Source organism: Punica granatum, chromosome 8 (genome assembly GCF_007655135.1).
Source record: "Punica granatum isolate Tunisia-2019 chromosome 8, ASM765513v2, whole genome shotgun sequence".
NCBI classification, from domain to species: domain Eukaryota; kingdom Viridiplantae; phylum Streptophyta; class Magnoliopsida; order Myrtales; family Lythraceae; genus Punica; species Punica granatum.
In genome coordinates this window covers 2,329,204-2,349,472 of record NC_045134.1, presented here as the reverse complement: position 1 = coordinate 2,349,472, position 20,269 = coordinate 2,329,204, and the positions used below count along the sequence as shown (strand labels likewise).

General features: G+C 40.0%; 4 protein-coding genes across 8 annotated transcripts; 2 read left to right on the top strand and 2 right to left on the bottom strand.

Annotated features, from left to right (window-relative positions):
• The first annotated feature begins 719 nt into the window (after nucleotides 1–719).
• On the top strand, nucleotides 720–3,360 carry LOC116187115 (protein NRT1/ PTR FAMILY 5.6-like). 2 transcript variants are annotated; one of them, XM_031515717.1, is made up of 4 exons: nucleotides 720–1,071; nucleotides 1,214–1,442; nucleotides 1,772–2,322; nucleotides 2,452–3,360. In XM_031515717.1, exons 1-4 carry the CDS (start codon nucleotides 983–985, stop codon nucleotides 3,305–3,307), a joined length of 1,725 nt encoding a protein of 574 aa, XP_031371577.1. In that variant the 5' UTR covers nucleotides 720–982; the 3' UTR covers nucleotides 3,308–3,360. The 2 variants fall into 2 exon arrangements, with proteins under 2 accessions (XP_031371577.1, XP_031371576.1); XM_031515716.1 differs by having other exon boundaries at nucleotides 721–1,071; nucleotides 1,225–1,442.
• Nucleotides 3,328–9,719, bottom strand: LOC116187116 (folylpolyglutamate synthase). Of its 3 annotated transcripts, XM_031515718.1 has the most exons (17): nucleotides 9,513–9,719; nucleotides 9,274–9,303; nucleotides 8,999–9,138; nucleotides 8,821–8,886; nucleotides 8,307–8,416; nucleotides 8,081–8,141; nucleotides 7,719–7,802; nucleotides 7,559–7,615; nucleotides 7,267–7,327; nucleotides 6,598–6,644; nucleotides 6,407–6,484; nucleotides 5,858–6,019; nucleotides 5,459–5,749; nucleotides 5,172–5,250; nucleotides 4,584–4,736; nucleotides 4,112–4,272; nucleotides 3,328–3,805 (listed from the first exon to the last, which is right to left on the bottom strand). In XM_031515718.1, exons 2-17 carry the CDS (start codon nucleotides 9,281–9,283, stop codon nucleotides 3,746–3,748), a joined length of 1,620 nt encoding a protein of 539 aa, XP_031371578.1. In that variant the 5' UTR covers nucleotides 9,284–9,303; nucleotides 9,513–9,719; the 3' UTR covers nucleotides 3,328–3,745. The 3 variants fall into 3 exon arrangements, with proteins under 3 accessions (XP_031371578.1, XP_031371579.1, XP_031371581.1); XM_031515719.1 differs by lacking the exons at nucleotides 9,274–9,303; nucleotides 9,513–9,719 and having other exon boundaries at nucleotides 8,081–8,217; nucleotides 8,333–8,416; XM_031515721.1 differs by lacking the exons at nucleotides 8,307–8,416; nucleotides 8,999–9,138; nucleotides 9,274–9,303; nucleotides 9,513–9,719 and having other exon boundaries at nucleotides 8,081–8,217; nucleotides 8,821–8,836.
• A 911-nt stretch (nucleotides 9,720–10,630) lies between these two features.
• On the bottom strand, nucleotides 10,631–12,544 carry LOC116187117 (probable glycosyltransferase At5g25310). Of its 2 annotated transcripts, XR_004151986.1 has the most exons (3): nucleotides 12,017–12,544; nucleotides 11,141–11,900; nucleotides 10,631–10,969 (listed from the first exon to the last, which is right to left on the bottom strand). XR_004151986.1 is itself a non-coding variant. In XM_031515722.1 (2 exons), the coding sequence occupies exons 1-2, from the start codon at nucleotides 12,405–12,407 to the stop codon at nucleotides 11,233–11,235; spliced, it is 1,059 nt and encodes a 352-aa protein (XP_031371582.1). In that variant the 5' UTR covers nucleotides 12,408–12,544; the 3' UTR covers nucleotides 10,995–11,232. The 2 variants fall into 2 exon arrangements, 1 of the variants encoding a protein (XP_031371582.1); XM_031515722.1 differs by lacking the exon at nucleotides 10,631–10,969 and having other exon boundaries at nucleotides 10,995–11,900.
• A 1,981-nt stretch (nucleotides 12,545–14,525) lies between these two features.
• LOC116187399 (delta-1-pyrroline-5-carboxylate synthase-like) lies at nucleotides 14,526–20,267 on the top strand. The gene is made up of 21 exons (XM_031516065.1): nucleotides 14,526–14,687; nucleotides 15,055–15,152; nucleotides 15,432–15,503; nucleotides 15,634–15,737; nucleotides 15,855–15,957; nucleotides 16,070–16,231; nucleotides 16,330–16,607; nucleotides 16,910–17,060; nucleotides 17,241–17,405; nucleotides 17,533–17,610; nucleotides 17,778–17,867; nucleotides 17,962–18,048; nucleotides 18,122–18,208; nucleotides 18,354–18,450; nucleotides 18,550–18,653; nucleotides 18,760–18,835; nucleotides 19,123–19,273; nucleotides 19,378–19,446; nucleotides 19,554–19,620; nucleotides 19,737–19,807; nucleotides 19,978–20,267. The coding sequence occupies exons 2-21, from the start codon at nucleotides 15,093–15,095 to the stop codon at nucleotides 20,057–20,059; spliced, it is 2,154 nt and encodes a 717-aa protein (XP_031371925.1). The 5' UTR covers nucleotides 14,526–14,687; nucleotides 15,055–15,092; the 3' UTR covers nucleotides 20,060–20,267.
• The last annotated feature ends 2 nt before the right edge of the window (nucleotides 20,268–20,269 follow it).

The window sequence follows — 20,269 nt, the reverse complement described above, 5'->3', positions numbered from 1 at the left end:
GGCACATAAACAATGCTTTTTAATTTTGGTGGGGCCAATAAGGTTGAAAAGTGGGCACAGCTTGACAATCGTGAGTGCTAGGCCGAATAGCTTCTTTTTTATCCTTTTCCTTTTCGAGGCCTGATATTATTTGCTGAACTCAAGTGTTTCCTGACGGTAGAATTTCGGGGGAATCTCTCCTGACAAAATGGAGTTTTGCACTGTTAGTTGTACGTGGTCTGTCCCCCATCGTCCTCACGTACGAACACTCCGTAAATCTCTGCAAATAGGTCAATAATGGATGAAATGGTGTCTTTCTTGTCACTAGTTGCCGATTTTCGACCTGGATTATCAGGTTCTTGTGCCCGATTTCGGTTTAAATTAGAGTGCTTGCACGGAACCCTACAACAGAGGTTCGAGCTTGAAAAAAAGGAGAAGGCAACTGGATTTCTGTTGGGTAGGAAGAGGCCCCTAAAACGATCGTTTCCATTTTGTCGAGATGAGGAGTCATATAGTTTTTAAAACATTGCGATCATGTTATTTACTTTAAAATGAGGATCGACTAAGATTCGCCTGGGCCGTGGCACATGCAGCGCATCTATACGTACGAGTTGAAAAGTCATAGCTGCACAGTTTACTATGACATCTCACACTCCATCGATCGCTGTCTCATTTTATCACCCCTACGCTTTTCTTCGTCATCCTATAAAGTTTGATTGGTGAAATAATCGAATATCAAGCCATGGATGGCCCCCTCATTTATGTAAGAAAACAGAGAGGAGAAGGCAACCATACTATCCATTCCATCTCCCACAGAAGGACAAAATAAATGTCTTCCTTCAAGGCACCTCTTGTAGGTTAGCTCAATTGTCTTCATCTAACAATTCATTTGTCCATTGCAAACTTCAAGGATTTGAGGGGGGGATATGGAGGATGGCAGTGGGACCAAGAAAAGAGAGATTGAAGAAGGACAGCATAGAGAAAGCGAGAGAGATGAAGAGAAATGGGTGTACGATTCGTCTGTCGATTACAAGGGAAGGATCCCTCTCCGTGCTTCTACCGGCGTGTGGAAAGCCTCCCTCTTCATCATCAGTATACTTCCTCTCGCTCTTTTCTTTGTTCGTGTTCGATGCTTAAAACTTTTTGGAGTGTTTGATCAGAACTCTTTACTTTTTTTTTTTTTTTGAGTTTTACTGGATCTTTTACTGGTTCGTGGCTGATTAATGTCGGGAAGTCATGGTGCAGCGATCGAGTTCAGTGAGAGACTGAGCTACTTCGGGATAGCGACGAATCTGATATCTTACCTGACTGCTGAGATGCATCAGGACTTGGAGACAGCGGCGAAAAATGTCAACTATTGGGCAGGCGTTACCACTATGATGCCTCTGCTTGGCGGGTTCTTGGCAGATGCATATGTCGGAAGGTTCAACATGGTCGTCTTCTGTTCCCTCATCTACCTCGTGGTATGGTAACTCTTCCAACATTTTTTTCTTGGAATAATCCGAAATAAATCTCAAAGTTGAATTTTGTATTGCTGTACCGTGTTAGTAAGGATACTCAAATTTCAGAAAAAATTTAAGATGATGGAAAGGAGTATCATCAATTTATACCATCACTTACGACGGCTCTGACATTTCCGGGGCATCGGATCGTGCTGCTTCTGAAACTTTCTTACAGCGACAATCAGTAGCATGTGCTAATTCCTGTCCTATTATCGTCCCCGACAGTAATTTCATGTTGAGATTGCGACCTAACTGACCATACATAATCTGTCATTGCATTGACGATGCAGGGCCTGAGTCTCCTAACAATGTCTAATTACATCCCCCGCCTAGGCCCGTGCCCTGACTCACCCTCATGCAAGAGCCCGTCAAAGACCCACGAGGTCTTGTTCTTCCTCGCCCTCTACTGCATCTCCCTTGGGACGGGGGGACATAAGCCCTGCCTGGAAAGCTTCGGGGCAGACCAGTTCGATGATGACCACCCTGGGGAGCGCAAAAAGAAGATGTCCTACTTCAACTGGTGGAACTTTGCACTCTGCTGCGGGCTCTTTCTAGGCGTGACCGTGATAGTGTACCTCCAGGACCATGTGAGCTGGGGAGTCGCTGATCTCGTCCTCGCCGTAACGATGGCAGTCACGATTGTCTCGTTTTATTGTGGGAAGAGGTTCTACAGGTTTAGGCTGCCTGAGGGCAGCCCTTTGACCCCATTAGGGCAGGTCTTGGTTGCAGCCCTGAGGAAGAGGAAGTTGAGGTGCCCTTCTAGTGTGGATGATCTCTTTGAATTGACGAGAGCTGAAAAGAGAGAGCAGGGGAGGCTCCTGCAGCACACCAATAGGCTCAGGTAAGTCGAGACGGGTTCAGACTTTTCGGGTGCATATTCCTTTGATGTCAGTAACATAATCAAGAGAGTCTCGACACGACTAACATGTTCATTTGTCGTCTTGGTTGTTTCTGGTATTTGAGTCCACAGGTTTCTTGACAAAGCCGCAATAATGGATGAAAGGGACAGGAGAGCACCCGAAGGGAAACGCAACCATTGGAGGTTGGGAACCGTGACGAGGGTCGAAGAGACCAAGCTTGTCATGAGCATGATCCCGATATGGCTCACTTCACTAATGTTTGGAGTTTGCGTTGCACAATCGTCAACTTTTTTCGTCAAACAGGGTCAGTACATGAACCGGAAAATTGGGAAAAGTTTCCAGATCCCGCAAGCCTCCATCTATGCCCTTGCAGCTGTTGGAATGATAATTTCTGTTACCTTCTACGAGAAAATCCTCAATCCGGCACTTCGAAGATCGACAGGTAAGGAGAGAGGCCTCGCCATCCTCCAGAGAATTGGAATAGGGATGATATTTTCAGTTGTGGCCATGGCGGTGGCGGCATTGGTTGAAATGAAGAGATTGAGGGGTGTCAAAGAAGGGATAGTTCCAAGCGTGTTTTGGCTGGCTCCTCAGTTCCTGATCCTTGGGCTAGGTGACGGTTTCACCTTAGTCGGGTTGCAGGAGTACTTCTACGATGAGGTACCCGACTCGATGAGGAGCCTAGGGATTGCAGTGTATCTCAGCGTGATTGGGGGCGGGAGCTTCCTCAGCAATTTTCTGATAACTATCGTCAACCGGATGACCAGAGAAGTGGGTGGGAAGAGTTGGATCAGCCGGACCCCGAACACAAGCCGGCTCGATAAATTCTATTGGCTTTTGTCGGCAATGACCGTGTTGAACTTGTGCATATATGTGCTCGTTGCTAGAAATTACACTTACAAGAATGTGCAAAGAAATGATGTTAGTGATTATAAGGACATCGAAGGAGTTGAATTAGTGACCTGAAAATATAGATTCCAGTTCAAGAAATAAAATCGCTCTATGTTCTTTGGTATTTATAGTAAGTCTTTACAATGGGCTTCAAAAATGACATCGAAGAAAAAAAGACAATCGATCTTACAAGCTGTGGTTTTGTGATCCTTTTTCAGGGAAGGGCGTTTTGTAAATTTTCATATTATTGGAATATCCTCCATAAACGCAAGACGAAAACAAAGGCAGACTAGAATAACCATAGCGTTACATCAATCAAAGATGAAATAAAAAACATGCTCCTAATGTTAACTGGATCGAATTAGATCTACAAAGACTTGCAAATGGACAGTGCCTTCTCGGCTGCAGTGGTGGAGAGCCCGGATCCTACTTTTGTCTGTGAAGTGGACGTCTCCAATTCAACAAAGAGCAAGAGAGAGAGCGACAGTCAGGAGAGGAGGATTTCCATTTGAATCACTTCTTGACGAGTCTCAACACATCGCCCACAAGATGCAAAGAGCCGGTAACAAGGACCTGAATCCAAGTAGAATTATCATTAGTACAATGAAAGTACTTAAATTACAATTGCCTCTATCATGATGTGAATAGACTATCCGATAATACCATCCATGATAACTGTCCAAAAGAAATCTTAACTCACTCAGGATGCCAAAGTATTAGGAATCCCCCAAAGAAAAAGCCACGAAGGCTTAGCTCAAGTCTCGTGCAGTAAAAACTGACAGATTTTTCTTTACTTTCTGAGAAAGAAAAATGCGTTTGTTTTGTTTTGTCCAAGCTGATTCTTATAGGGTAACATTGCTTGAAGAAAAATGACTATACCTGGAAGCGTAAAGAAGTATTGTGTTGAACGGTGTCCCTCAGCCACTTAATAGCCAACGGAAGAGAAGCAAACACGGCGCTGTGCTCGCAGTTATTAACACATAGCTGCATATCATCTTTAGTTTCATCACAAACAGCAACGGCATTCTTCGCGTCCCCTCCTGTAGGGCAAAAAGTGGAAAGTCAGAACAAATGAGTGCCTTGAAAGAACCCAGCCCAGCTCAAGAGATAACAATCTGGTAGTAGTGGAATTGTCCAGGTTTCATATTTACTAGGAGACATATTTTTGCATTGAGTTCCTTTCTTGTTCAATATTCACCAAATAGAGACATAATTTTACCCTTTTTCCTAAAATATAGTAAAGCAGTAGTACTGACTTGAATCCTTCCTTTTTTTTCTTTTTCTTTTTCTGAGAAAAGGTAAACAAAAAACTGGTTTGGTTTTCTGCAATCGGATGTGAAATAATAGGTACCTTTTTCGCCCTGGATGAGGTTCTCCCACACCCTTTGAAGAGCAATCTGCCATGACAAATCGACTTGAGGATCACTCGGCGGTAAAGAGTTTGTTCCAACCTTGTAATACACTGATATATTCGGCACAAAGAGAGCCTTCTTGAAGTGTATGCCTAAAAGTAGATGAAGAGTACTATATTAGACTAATGATCAAATATACATTCCGCATCTCAATATTAGTAACATCAATACAACAATTCAACTTATAGCATGCTGGAAAGTTGTACTAAATGTTATCTTCTAATAATATAGAAATTAGCTAGAATTGCGCTAATAATGTTTCGAATAGCTAGCTAAAAGGCCCTCTTTCTAGGAAAGCAGACTCGTGAGGGGACTATAATTATTGCCATCTTTATATTGGTCAAAAACTAATTACTTGTATTTCTTTGAATGGTTCCAGAGAATAGGATTTTTAAAACATATTCTGATTGCATTTTCATCTCTCAGCTCATCCGCCATCGTAATATAAGGAGGAAGAATTGCCAAAACAGTCAGCTTTGCCTGTAACTAGAGGGATTTTCATGAAAGTAATGTCCTTAGGCAATTACCGTGACTAGCACATGTTTTCATCAGGCTGGGCAGAAGAACTTGAGGATCTCGGACTGACATACAATTGAACAGAAGTATCTGAGAATTTCACAAAAACTTTAGTCCAGGGATGCAAAAGAGAGCTGCAAGGGTACAAGACGGAACAAGTAATTCACAGGGAGATCTAGACTTTAGTGAAAAGACATCATTTGACTGCACAATTGGAATTTCTCAATGAAGATTTCGCATTAGAAGACCTCATGCATGTTTAAACATAATTCCAGATGTTAAAAATTTGATATTGTACCTGCATGGCAGTCCTCTGTTGTGTCATGTCATGTGGATTCTTAATCGATTCGTCAATGAATGTGGACTTGTCCTGGAGCTGATGATGCATCTGACGTTGATCGTCTTCTTTAACTGCAAGAGAAAACCATCTGGCACATACTTCCATGCTTTCTGGACTATGGGCTCCATCCATATAAAACACTAGGCTGCCTGTGTTTTCAGGACCGAAACTCAGGTCGGGGACAATCTGAGCTCGCCCTTGCAACTTGGCAGTTGCCAGCCCATTTATGAACTGCTCCGGCAAAGAGTTCTGTCCCATATAAGAAAAATTGGGGAATAAAGTGCAATGCTGAGAAAAAAGAAGCTGACATAAATATCTTGAGATTGAGGAGGAAAAAAAAAAATTATGCATGCACACCATCTGTTGCATGCAAACATCGTGATGACCAGTCCTTTGAAGCCACGTACAACACAGAGCAACCGCAAGACCAGCATTGACATATTGATGCTCTCCCACAAGACCAAGATTCAGACCTTTAAGCAAGTTGGCATCTAATGGTGGCGCTACTTGAAGAGGAACCTGCAATGACAACTCATATCAGATATATCTTTGCAACCCCAACTCATCGAAGCTGAAAACTACTAGTTGGTAATGCATAACAGCTTTAAGATAAGGTGAGAAGACTTGACATAACTTCCCAATGCAAAGCTACAAGAAACGACTCCTAAGGAAAGGATAGAATTTCTATCATAAATTACCAAACTCAAGATCTCACAGCCATCCAAATATTATACCTCGTTTATTTAAAGAAACAGCAGAAAGGAAAATTAAGGTCATATTCATCAGCTAAGAATACTTCATGAACAAATCTAGAAGGCAGACTATCTCAACGGAGATGCCAATACACATTTACATGTAATAAGCATAAGCATATAGCATATAACCAATGGTAGGACTGTTACTTACATCCAGTTGGGAAGCCTTCTCTTCAAGCACACGCATAGCTTCATCAGGCTGAGGTACAGTAAATGCTGGGATTTCACGCTGCATCATTGGATATTGGATTAGAAATGTCAATAGAATTTCTGAAGACAAACATCATGCAGGTCATGAAAAGTTTTCTGGTAGCATGCACAGAGCTGCAGTGTCAATAACACCTTGAAGATACCAGCCTTTTCCCCAGCAATTTGTTCAAGAGTATTACCTGTTTATAAGATGCAGAAGGTAAAATTAAGCTAAGCAACGGATAAATCCTGTGAAAGTTGGCATCACCTTAAACATGTTATGAGTTTATTAGGCACATAATTGTGACGCTTCAAGAAAATCAACATAGGGCCAAAATTACACATTGCGAGACTATTGAAACTTAGTATTAAAAGATTCAGACATTTTTCCCACTTTTAGAACCACAAAGTAGGCAGCAGCACAATAGGCAATACTTGTTAAATGGTTACTGCAAAAAAGGGAAACTCAAGGACTATAGCAGTTTGCTACAGCTACCCCACGGTCAGCAAAAGCGGTTCTGCAGGCTAGAATTTGGGATATAGAGGTATCACAGAAATGACGAGGGCAGGACAAATTACGAATAACTTGGCAATTATGAAGCACACTTGCTTAATAAAAAGACGTTAATTGGGGTCACATCCCAGACTGCAGGCTACATAACCTAAAATAAAGAAAGAGCTTGTTGGATTAACACTTTCTCCTCCATAAGATGTTTCTAAAAAGGTCCAAGAACTTAACTGCTAGAGAGAAAAACTCATATAGCAAATGAACACAACAGAAATTAAAGGCCATATAAATATTACAAAAGCAAAGAAACTAACCAAGAATCTCCATATGGTCATATCCAAGGGAAGCTATACCACATACAACTGGTCTCTCAACCTGAAATATCATGCAATTTACTATCATCTTAGAAATATCCCTAATGCAGTCAGGTGTCATATAAGTCAGGATATTGACGAATCTTGAAATGAGACATTTACCACAGCCAACAAAGGAAACTATTATTAGTTCAAAATTTGATGCTTTCTTAAACGAGAAAATTGATATTTTTATGTGAGCGATTTTTCTTTTTGTTTTTTTTGTTTTTTGCTATGACAGAATGGTACTTACCACATTTGTTGCGTCAAATCTTCCTCCCAAACCAACCTCTAAGATGACAACATCAACCTACAAAATATGGTAAGAAATCGACATCTTTGAGTTTGAGCCAATACCATTTGAGAACTGCAAAATCTCAGCAAGAAAACCTGCATCTATGAAATCACTGTACCTGCTCTGCAGCAAATATCTTGAATGCAAGTAATGCAAGGAAGCGAAAATATGTAGGCATTGGTATATTTTCACTAGTTTTTTCCTGCACATGGAACAGCAAAGTAGATCTCTGATTGCAACAGAAGCAATTGAAATTGAGAATATACCAATATCCTACAAAATCAGAGAATGCAAACAAACATGCTCTGATGTTCAAGCAAAAAGTGGGCACAAAACGAATGAAAACTTGGTAGTATGCGATTGGCTTTCTTCCAGCCAACTAAACTCAATCCATCATTATACAATCATATCATTATTTTTATTGAACCTACTAATTTCACAGAAGTGATGGGTGATGGGGATGCAGATAAGTGTCCATACCTTCAGTCTATCATAACACCACCAGAAATATGCCAAGAACTTCTCTTCACATATGTCCTCACTGAAAGAAGGACGAGAAGACTTCAGCGTGTTGTCATGACAGAAAACTTTGCAACGTGGAAATATTTGCTATGCACCTGAAAGATCAAACAGCCAAAACAGAGCAAAACCAACAAGGGCTTACTCATTATTTGGTACATTTCCTTAAAGAATCTAAAAATCATACCCATCCAATCGGAATCTTTCACGAACATCAATAAGGTGAGGTGAAGTGAAAAGTCCTGTATGGAAGCCACAATTACGTAGAATGGATTCTGCAAATGTGCATGTGGATCCCTTGGTCCAACCAGAAAAATGATATCAGCACAAGGAAATTGCCAAAAATACAATGAGCGTTATTTGGGAGATATATTAGAACAGGCAAACTTTTATTATACTAACCAAAAAAAAAAAAAAGAAAAAAAAAACAGATATGTAGGTATCAGTTCATGGAAAATGACAAAGTATATCACTTCTACAGATTGATGCACAAAGTTAGATTACAAAAATATGTAGTAAAAGACTGTCAAGATAACCAAAGCATATCGATAATGCTCACTGATGCTAACAAATAGCACTTTGAAATGAAAAACAAACTGAAGAATAAAAATCAGCCTTCGACTTAAAACTGTTTGCGCCAGCAAAATTTTCCTAAGAATCAAGCAAATGAATCTGCTTTCATCAGAAAGTACGGCTATTACCTTGCCTTTTGTACCAGCAACGTGGATAACCTTCATCTTTGAAATTTGCTCATCTAAATCCAACATCTGAAATAGAAAGATTGAAAATAATAGTAAATAAATCATAAAAAACAATCGATGGTCCTGAGGTTTATGCTAAAATAGAAATTTTCAGCATCTACCAAACACAATCAATCACCTTCAAATAGTCAAAGAGCAAATCAAACCGATCTCCCTTGTTGCTCTTATCAGCACGGCTGCGTTTGGTAATCAACGAGGACAGAGCCTCCATTGCCTCTTCATACGGGGAAACAGCAGGCTTCATCGATCCATTTCCTCCTTCACGCACGACAATGAAACAGCAAAACAATCAACAGAGCTAGCAGTAAACACGACACATCCCAAGAACAGAGTAAGTCCAATCAGAAAGACACTTTCAATTTAAATTCAGCGAGACATAGTGATTATTCATACCGTCATCCATTACTTCCCAGCTTTTGCAACCTGAATCAGCAGAACAAACCGACTACGGATGAGTTAAACAGAGTCAAGAAGCTCACTTCCAACAGTGCATGAACTGATACCGAAATGATTATCATAAATATTCAAACTCCAACTGAAATTAGACCACTTGATGCCATGCATCATTCAGAACTCGGATCCCGAAAATGACAATGACAAATCCAAAAGTAATTTATATCCATTGAACGGACCTCGGAAGCTGGGAAACGGGAGCGAAGAAGAGAGTCGGAGAGCTCGCGGAGAGTGACGGGCTAGCCGAATTCGGCCACGCGGTGGTGGCGAGAGAGCTAGCGGCAGCGGCCGGAGGATGAGAGGAGGAGGAGCTCGGACAAGGATTTGGTGCTTAATGGTGACCAGATGGGGAATGGGAGGGAGGGGGAAGACTGAAGTGAGAGAAAGAGGGGGCTCTTTTTTTTTTTTTTTTTAACGAGTTAGGTGGATGTAGATTAGCTCCATTTTATATTTTACTCCTCAAACTATCAAAGTGAAAAATTTGCCCCCGCAAGTATCGAGAATAAAAATTTTGCTCCCGCTACCAGAACTGGTTAATGTCATCTATAAGGTCAAAAGTTTCACATTTGATGTCATTTTTTATTTTTCAAAACGTCCATGAAATATTCTTTCTAATTAATTACAATCGGTATATCATGTACAAATTAATAATTTCATCAAATAACTTACAAGTCCACTCACCCACTTTCATTTTCACATCTGGTTCTCTCTCTATTTTGTCAACTGACCCTTCATATTTTTCTTTTTCTCTAATAATTTCTCCATTTTTTTTGTCGTGCGTAGCGCGGATGCGTTCGTCTAGTTTATCATACGAGAAAACTAAAATGTGGCTCATGAGAGTTTGGAGGCTCGCAAATAAAATTAGAAAACTAAAATAAAGGCTAAAAATTTGATTTTTAAAAAGAAGAGAAACCTTGAGTGATGCAATAAGTTGTTATTGTTGATCTGCATCGCAAGCTGAGATTTAATTTTGAGTTAGCTAAGGTTGATTTCTCATACTAAAGGTGTCACACATCGTCAATTTTGTCTAATCATGGTGAACCCTACTGCCAACAACTAGATTTGTACTTTTCATATCGATTACAATTTGAGTTTTCGCCTTATTTATTATTTTTCAATCGCTAGAATATCTTCATTTTTTGATCCTACAGCAATAACCTTTCTGGTGGTTCCCATATTTTAAATGGATTAATTATGCATGCTAGTCTAGGGAATTACTTCTCCAATTTGACAGTTTAGGGAGTGGAAGTTTAAAGCGCTGGAGTTTAAGGGGCAAATCCTGCACTTCGAGAGTTCGGGGAAATCATTTTTAAAAGCACCAAAGTCCTGGGATTGAGACTGAGAGTGACAGTATACTGGGCACCGGATTTAATGGAGCCCGCTGCTCGAGCTCTGCTCGATTAAATTTTTGGTGAGCTCGAGCTCGGTCGATACTTCAGATCCGAGCTCAAGTTCAGCTCGTGATATAGAGTTATACACGAGCAGCTCAAATCCAAATAGGGTTGACTGAGCTCGATAAATGCTTGTGTAAGCTCCAGCTCTAGCAAAGTTCTCTGGTTTCCTCTCAAAATCAGACTTTCAGCTCAATGAACCGCATCAGAACTTTCCCCAAGTGATATTACAAAACCAAAACAAGCTGCAAAGTAACAAGATTTCATATGTTAGCATCACGGATTGGACAGAACCACGTATCATCAATGATGAGCGAACTAACGATGAGTATATTCATGACACAGTTTTAGGCTTAGTTTGTTCTTGAGCCATTTCGATCCTTTATGGAAAACTCAACAACATAGTACAAGAGAACCTGTTTTCGTGTGTGATACTGCAGTTCGTTTTGGGTCGGGGTCGATTTGCATTCACCATCACCCGACTGCTACAGTTTGTGATTTCAAAGTTTTACACCCAGTCCCGTCGGGCATATCTGATGGTGTGCCGTCTCAGCCACAGCTGGTACATCACCATATGAAATGAATCCATCAGTTGGGGCGGATCATTCCACATGAAATGCCTGCCCACGCTTATACCCGAGCCCCGCATCTTCTCGTACCTATCCTCACTCACCGAGCCCAGAACCCGCTTGAGCTCCTTAACCCCTCCCTTGTCCCTTCCAAGGAACACAGCCATCTCCTGCCATTGCAGCACATCGATCAATGGCAGGTCCTGAATCGGGCGGACTGTGATCACCACAGGAACGCAGCCCACTCGCATCGCCTCCCCAATCCCCGAGACATCGCCCTCGTAATCAAACAAGCAAAACTTGCTACTCCTGAACCTCTCTTCGTAAGTCACTCGATTGGATGGTTCCTGTTCGATCAGGAAGTCGGGGTCTTTGATCAGCTCGACGACCATCTCGGGAATCTTCAGGGCCCCGTGCTTCGCAAACCCAAGGTACTTCGCTGAATTGTTCACCGGAGCCTGAGGTTCTACAAGGCCATAGGTGATGAAAGGAGGTAGTGTTATATCCTTGTGAGGGATGAACTTATCCTCAGGTGCCGGGAAACACGATATCTGGACCGAGTTCTTCTTCAGTTCCACGAGATTACGATCGGACTCGTACCCAATACCTGTCGAAAAATAGAATTGAAGAACGTTACAACCAGAATCTTAATAAAGCAGCTAAATTGATGATTGGCGACGACGTTGAACAAAGAAATAGCTCGAATTAACTTCTCGACAGTACCGGAGCAGGATATGTAGAAGTGGTCGGCACCGAGAGTCCGATTCCAGTACGGTAGCTCCGTCCTTAGATCCCTAACCACGTGAGATGTGGAACGCGTGGACAGGTCGGAGTCGAGAGGGACGAAGAACAGGTCGGCTCCGTCGGGGTCTCGCGTCACAAACGGGCTGTTCATGAGCGAAGCGTGAAAGAGCGATTCAACGGGGGACTTCAAATTGACGGTCTTGTCGGAGCTATAGACGAAAATCCTGAAGTTGTCCAGCATTTTCTGGTAGCTCGGGGCGAATATCGCCGGGGAGAGGTACGGGGGAGCTGAAGCGGAGGCGAGGGAAGCGAGGAGGAGGAAGAGGAGAGTGAAGCAATGGATGGAACACAGGTCCGTCATGGCTGGCATTTTCGCTTGGAGTGAATCGGAAGATCGGAGATGGTGGTGAGGTGATTCCTCCGAGGCTTGACCAGAGGAGGGAAGATCGCCGGAGGGTGAAGAAGAATTGATGAGGCTGAAGACGACAGACAAAACGACGGATCTAACTACCCGAGGGAGGTGTCGTTTTGCGAGAACCAATTGCATGGGCCCAAACACAAGAAAATTTACGGTGTATTTGATTTTAAAGTAGGATTTTAAAATTAAATTTTAATTTTAAAAAAGAATGATATAAATGAAATTTACTTTTTATTTTGTATGAGTTATTTTATTTTGTTATGTAAAAAGAATAGTATAAATGGGGTTCACCTTTTGATTTTATATAAGTTATTTCGTTTTGTGGTGGATAGAATTAAGTTAAAGTATGATTTTAATGCTCTATTTGATTTCGCAGTTAAAATCACAAAAAATTTAACTTTAACTTTAACTTAATACACTACATAATAAAAATACATATTTCTCAAGTCAAAAATTTTAACTTTAATTTTAACTCAACACACTACACAACCATTTGTCATTTTCTACGATCAAAATTAAAATTATTTTAACTTTGAAACCAAACCCACCATAAAATCCTACTTTGAAACCAACCAAGTATCTTTTTTATGATTTTTATTTTTTGGATGAATTAAGGAAATTTAATGTTGCTAGCTATATATGTGAATCTAATGTTTAATAAGCACTTCACATTCAATTAAGAGATATATCCGAATTGTTGTGTAACGATGAGTTAAGCTCCTTTTGACGACCATGACGATAGAGTAGACGTGAATGGGTGGTCGATCGAGACAACAGCTTCACTTGCACCTTTTAACTTCAATGGTCGCATACATCTTGATCATGTTTCACAGAATTAAACAGCGTAGGCATTAGCTATGGCAGATATAGTCATTCGCGGTGCATTAGCGAGGCCTTGAGCTTCCTCTAGCGGCTGAGTTGGGGATTCGATACGGAACGAAGAGCAGCAGAGACAGTGAGGAGAGAGAGGGGAGATTGGGTAATTTTTGAAAAAATAAAAATATTATGAGTCAATTTTCAATTTTTAAAAATTTGAAAACAAATTAAATCATAACTTTACTTCGTTACCAAACGCACTCTGTGAATTTTTACTTTGAAGATGGATACAAAAAGAAATTTGCATGCATACGATTTTGAGCCTTATAGTTGTCATCTATGATGTGGCAAGATGTGAAAAATGAGAGATGTAGTAATGGTAATAACATGTAAATGCAAGCCCACCTTCCCCTTTAATTTCGCATTTTCTCATTCCCTATCCATAGCCAAGCTTTCTTCAGAGTTGTGTTGCAATGACGGTTTATCTCACATAAATGAATCTGCTGCTGGAAACTAATTCGAAAGACTCTTCTCATTTTTATGCTTTCTAAATCAGCTAGATAAGGGCCCTGTTTGGCTTCAAGATGATATTTTAGAATCACAATTCTAACTTAACTCTATTCACTACAAAACAAAATAATTCATACAAAGTCAAAGAGTGGATCCCATTTATATCACTTTTTTCCACAACAAAACAATATAACACATACAAAGTCAAAGAGTGGGTCCCATTCATATGGATCGAGGAACTTTTAGATGACCGACTCGACTTGTGATTCGATGACGTAGACACGTACACGCACATGTTTATATGGTTAGGATATATTCGAAAATCATTTAATGTGAACGCCCGCTTGAACAACTTGGCCTTTTTTTTTCGAATTTAGGGGGGAAAATACATTTTAATTATTAGGTTATTGTTGTCTGGACAGTGGCTACAATTTGCTGCCCATAAGTCACCAATCATTATTGAGATACGCATGAAATACGCCATTTTCGAAATCGCGTATTTTACGTGTATTTGGATTAGATTCGGAAATTGCCATATATTGAAAGTAGTTTATAGTAAATACTATCTATATACACTGTAAAATTATACATGAGAAAAATCTGGCTGCAACCGCCATCCCACATTCAATGGTTGTTAGTATGCGGCGAAGCAAACATTAAAAGCTCCACAAAATTCGCCCTAAAAGAATATAAAAACCCCACAAGATCCGCCTAATATTTCTAATAACAATCACATTACTCCTAAATGATTGTTTCCCATGAGCAGAGTTAATCAATAATTCTCTCCTGGGATTCAATTGATTCGGAAGCCCTCGCATCGCATGGGATAGGCATCGAGTTCTTTTGCCCGAGCAGAGACATCATAAGCTGGTGTCCCTCACTGTCATCTTATCGTCCCCCATTCCGGTAAGAAAATCCAGTGAATTCAATCACAATATTCATCAGTTTCGTGATGAATTTTTACAATCGCACTGATGTTGGGTTCCTGATTTTCTACAAATTAACATTGTCTTCCTTTCATTGATGTTCGCTTCGTTTGTACCGTAATTTTTCCAAGTAAATATTGAAATGTTAAAATCCCAACCGATTTAATTTCAAGTTAGTTAACAATATCGGATTGGGAATCTTTTTAGGATGCAAAAAATATTAATTAATTTAAAAAAGAATGGTAAGCGGATCTCCAGTTAGGGATTAGGTTTAGGAAACCACTAATTATTAGAGTAGACCAATATTGAGATGGTCTGTTACCTGAAACCCTAATGTTTCTTTGCAGACAAAGAGTTCCCTTCTAATCTCCGCATTTAAGCTACAATGGACAACATGGATCAAACCCGAGCCTTCATGAGAGATGTCCGGCGCATTGTCATCAAGGTTTCCGACTGTTGTGGCCCTAATATATCTATATACAAACGATTCATTTTTTTTTTCTTGATCATGGCAATGCATGCATACGTATTTGCACCATTGGCAGTGAGAAGAAAGATCATTTATATGTTTATAATATTTATTCGACCAGTTCTGATTAGCTTTTGAAGTTTGACATCACAATTCATTCAGCCCAAACTAATTAAATATTTGCTCGATGGAAAGGGGATTTTTTGCTGGTAATTTATGAACATTTTTACAAGGATCCACTCGATTGATGAATAGGTCGGGACTGCTGTCGTGACTCGTGGTGATGGAAGGTTAGCTCTTGGAAGACTTGGGGCACTATGTGAGCAGGTATGTGGCACCATCATTATTGCTTCTTCGATCAATTGAATTTTCTCCACAAATGTATATATATTGCACGCGAATCCTATACATTGGAATCAATTAATATTGGGTTTTATTTACTCTATGGGAAATGCAGATCAAAGAGCTCAACTCGCAAGGGTATGAGGTTGTTCTCGTATCATCAGGTGCCGTCGGCCTTGGACGTCAGAGGCTTCGGTACCGGAAACTCGTGAACAGCAGGTCGGTTTTGATAATTCCCTTATGTTGTAATCAGTAAAAGATATCGCTTTAATGAGTTTCTTTTGATGGGAAGTCATAAATGATGTCAAATAACCATACATACTTCTGTCATTGCAGCATCGCTGATCTCCAAAATCCACAGGGCGAGCTTGACGGGAAAGCATGCGCAGCTGTTGGACAAAACAGTCTCATGGCCTTGTACGATCAATTATTTAGTCAGGTCACATTATGCTTCTCCTTGCAAAGAATCCTTCGAAACTTCATTGGGCAACTATTTGTCGGGCCGAAATAATTTCAGGGGATATGACACGCGATCGTTTTTTCTCATGCAGCTGGACATGACATCGGCGCAGGTCATGGTGACGGACCATGACTTTCATTACCCGGAACTAAGGAAGCAACTTAGTGAGACGGTGCAATCACTTGTACAGATGCGGGTTATTCCGATATTTAATGAAAATGATGCAATCAGTACCAGGAGAGCTCCTTATGAAGTATGAGAATTTCACTATTCTTACTTCACATTTTACTTCAGCCATTAATTTTCTCCATGGATACCGATCGCTATGTATGGTTCCTTATTTCGTTGCAGGATTCATCAGGAATATTCTGGGACAACGACAGCCTGGCAGCACTGCTCGCATTGGAATTGAAGGCTGATCTCCTCATCTTACTGAGTGATGTCGATGGACTGTATAGCGGCCCACCAAGTGATCCCCAGTCAAAGTTGATAAGCACATACATCAAGGAAAGGCATCAAGAAGAGATCACCTTTGGGGAGATGTCTCGTGTGGGCAGAGGAGGAATGACCGCCAAAGTAAAAGCCGCCGTGAATGCAGCAGATTCAGGCATCCCTGTAATCATCACTAGGTATGGTTTCCAATGCCTATAAGTGAAATTTCATGGTCTTCTGCATGTTCGACACTGGGCTCGCTATGTTCCATAAGTCTATCACGTACACGATTGAGCTGACAAAGTAATTGGTGCCGCCGGGAACCTCTCGGTGCTGATAGTCTACATTCGACAAAAGTATTGGCTTGTTTATCCCCAAAAAAAAAATGAAAGAAAGACAAAAGTATTGGCTTAAAAGCAAAATAAATAGTTACATCCCGACTTATGACAATTAACAGATATATTAATGTTATCATTTCTTTTTGTTTCTCCTTTTACAGTGGTTATGTTGCTGGAAATGTCATTAAGGTTATCGATGGAGAGAGAATCGGAACCTTATTTCATCGAGATGCACATTTGTGGGCATCATTTACAGAAGTTGGTGCACGGGATATGGCAGTTTCGGCGAGGGAAAGTTCCAGACGCCTTCAGGTGTGACATAAAGTTTGTCTTTTCCATTTATCTGGTTGATCTTTGTCAACAATTGAATGATCTATGAGTAACATAGAGTCAAGCTCTAGTACCGATCAACAATATTGGTTCAGAATTTAGTACTAACTTCTAAACTAACCTTCATTTTTTCCAGTGGAACTAACCTCAACTTTTTAACAGGCTATCTCTTCAGATGACAGGAATAAAATCTTGTTTGACATAGCCGATGCATTGGAAGTGAACCGGCAACAAATCATTAGTGAGAACGGGGCCGATGTTGCTGCTGCTGAAGCTGCCGGATATGCAAAAGCATTAATAGCTCGACTCACTCTGACACCCCAGAAAGTAAAGTGCTATATATTTGCTAAATCCTAGCTCTTTTTTGTTCTTTGCATTACCCATTGGGCTTGTTTGAGTGATGTTATCAATGCTATATTTCCCTAACCATTGTGATACATGCAAGATGATGCAGATCTCCAGCCTCTCAAATTCGATTCGTGTACTTGCAAACATGGAAGATCCAATAGGAAACATACTGAAGAAAACCGAGGTAATGGAAAAATACTTCCATCTCATTCCGTATGCACAATGTGATCAACTTCCAAGAGCACACTCCTATGAAACACACTAGTGTTTACTGATGTTCATAAAAGAATCCAGGACTTGGTATAATGCTTAACAAATTTGCCATTCTAATTATATGCTTTTTTTCTGTAGCTTGCTGATAGACTGATCTTGGAGAAGAGATCATGCCCTCTCGGTGTTCTCCTAATTATTTTTGAGTCCCGTCCTGATGCTCTGGTCCAGGTGAATGAAAAGAACTATATATTTAGGTGTTTTCTTCTAAAATTACCTCATAGTCTTCAAATCCTTACTACTGTCTTTTTCGGAAATTTTGCAGATCTCTTCGCTAGCGATCCGTAGTGGCAATGGGCTGCTCCTGAAAGGGGGTAAAGAAGCAAAGCGATCAAATGCTATTTTGCACAAGGTACTTATACTATAACAACTGATAAAATATAGTATTAAGTATTACTTTTATTTCATCGAATCGAATATTACAGGTTATCACCGAAGCTATCCCAGACAGCGTTGGTCCGAAGCTTATTGGACTTGTGACTTCGAGGGACGAGATTCCAGATTTGCTCAAGGTTAGAAGAAGTAAATGATGTATATATTTTATATATATATATATATATGTAATTACACATGGGAAAAAAAGAATTTCTCTATATTAGTAATAGAAGCATAGAAGGCAACGAAAATTGATTTTTTTTTCCATTTTTATTTGGCCAGCTCGATGATGTTATTGATCTCATAATCCCAAGAGGCAGCAATAAGCTTGTTTCCCAGATCAAGGAGTCAACTAAAATCCCAGTTCTGGGTCATGCTGGTGAGAAATTACAATGCCAACCCTAATATTTATATTGTATAATTCGAAGTTCACTAATTCTAGAACTTCTAACGATATTCGTGTTATTGATAATTTCAGATGGAATCTGTCACATCTATGTTGATAAATCCGCTAATATGGATATGGCGAGGCGTGTCATTATGGATGCAAAAACAGATTATCCTGCGGCATGTAATGCAATGGTACTATAAACTCATTGGATTTTTATATTTTCTTCCATTGAATTTTTTATTGATCTCCCATATTCCTCTACTTCTAATTATATGGTCATTCATTTCCTTTGCAAAGGAAACACTTCTGGTTCACAAGGATTTGATGGAGACTAATGGTCTTAACGAGCTTGTCGCGGGGCTCCAAAATGAAGGTATTGCCTTTGTGGATATCTTTGAGTAAATAACTTAATATGGAAATAAATTTTGGTCCCCAAATTTTCATGTTCTTCATTTTGAAAAATTGAAGAAAATAGAGAAAGTTTTATGTTAAATTACATGCTACAAAGATGTGTAGTTCAATCCAACACCTCTCTACTTTTCTCTCAATATCTTGAAACAAAGAATATCAGAGACTTCTCCCCAAACAAATAGGGGATTTTGGCATTTTGGACAAGACTTTAAAACTTGAGGTGAACATTATGTGTTAAATATGTGGCAGGGGTAATGCTATATAGTGGTCCGAAGGTGGGTTCGATCATGGAAATTCCACAAGCAGGCTCATTCCATTGTGAATACAATGCAATGGCCTGCACTGTGGAAATTGTGGATGACGTTCGTGATGCCATTGATCACATAAACAAACATGGAAGGTAAAATTTTCTTCTTCTTTTCGTCATTTTGCCAACTTGATATTTAATCGATGTTAATTGTGAGAACTACGTACTAACAAAGATATTTCACTATATGTTATCAGTTCACATACGGATTGCATTATAGCTGAAGATGAGGAAGTCGTGACACTCTTTCTAGGCCAAGTTGATAGGTAACATTTCAACTTTTCATTGCTCAATGGCTTTTCATGCTTATTATATTTTTACCTAACTTTTTCGGGTTAGTTACATTTACATGATTAATTTGTGAATGCTACAGTGCTGCTGTCTTCCACAATGCAAGCACCCGATTTTGTGATGGAGCCAGATTCGGGTTAGGTGCAGAGGTATTTGATTTGGTTATGCTACAATTTCTTTTTCCAAAATGTGGTCAAATATATATATATATATATTTTTTTTTTCTCTTCTCATTGAACCGGGTTGTTTTGATTGCATTATACAGGTGGGTATAAGTACCAGTAGGATTCATGCTCGCGGTCCTGTTGGAGTCGAAGGATTATTAACTACAAGATGGTAAGAGTCTAGTACCGATATGAGCTCTACATCTTGATACTGGTTTTTATGTTTTCCATTACTTTCCTTGCGCATTATTGCAAATGAAAATTCGTTTTTGTTTTCATGAATGAATCGCATGCCTCATACCATTTAATTTTACTCATACCTTATATTTTTTGTAATTGCAGGATTCTGCGGGGAAGTGGGCAAGTTGTTGATGGAGATAGAGGTGTTACTTACACCCACAAGGATCTACCTATCGCCCTGTAATTTTTGATAGTGACGATAGAGAGCTCGAGTTTTGGTAGTTACAATGCTTGGGCTAATCCCTTGACTCATCTAAACTCGATCATTAGGACTTTTGGCTGTTAGATAATACTACATACGTCGTGTTATTGTTTGCTCATTTTTTCGGGCATCGTAACAATATTGTAGTGCTTACATTTTGATGAATAAAAGGCAAATCATCTCGGTCAAATG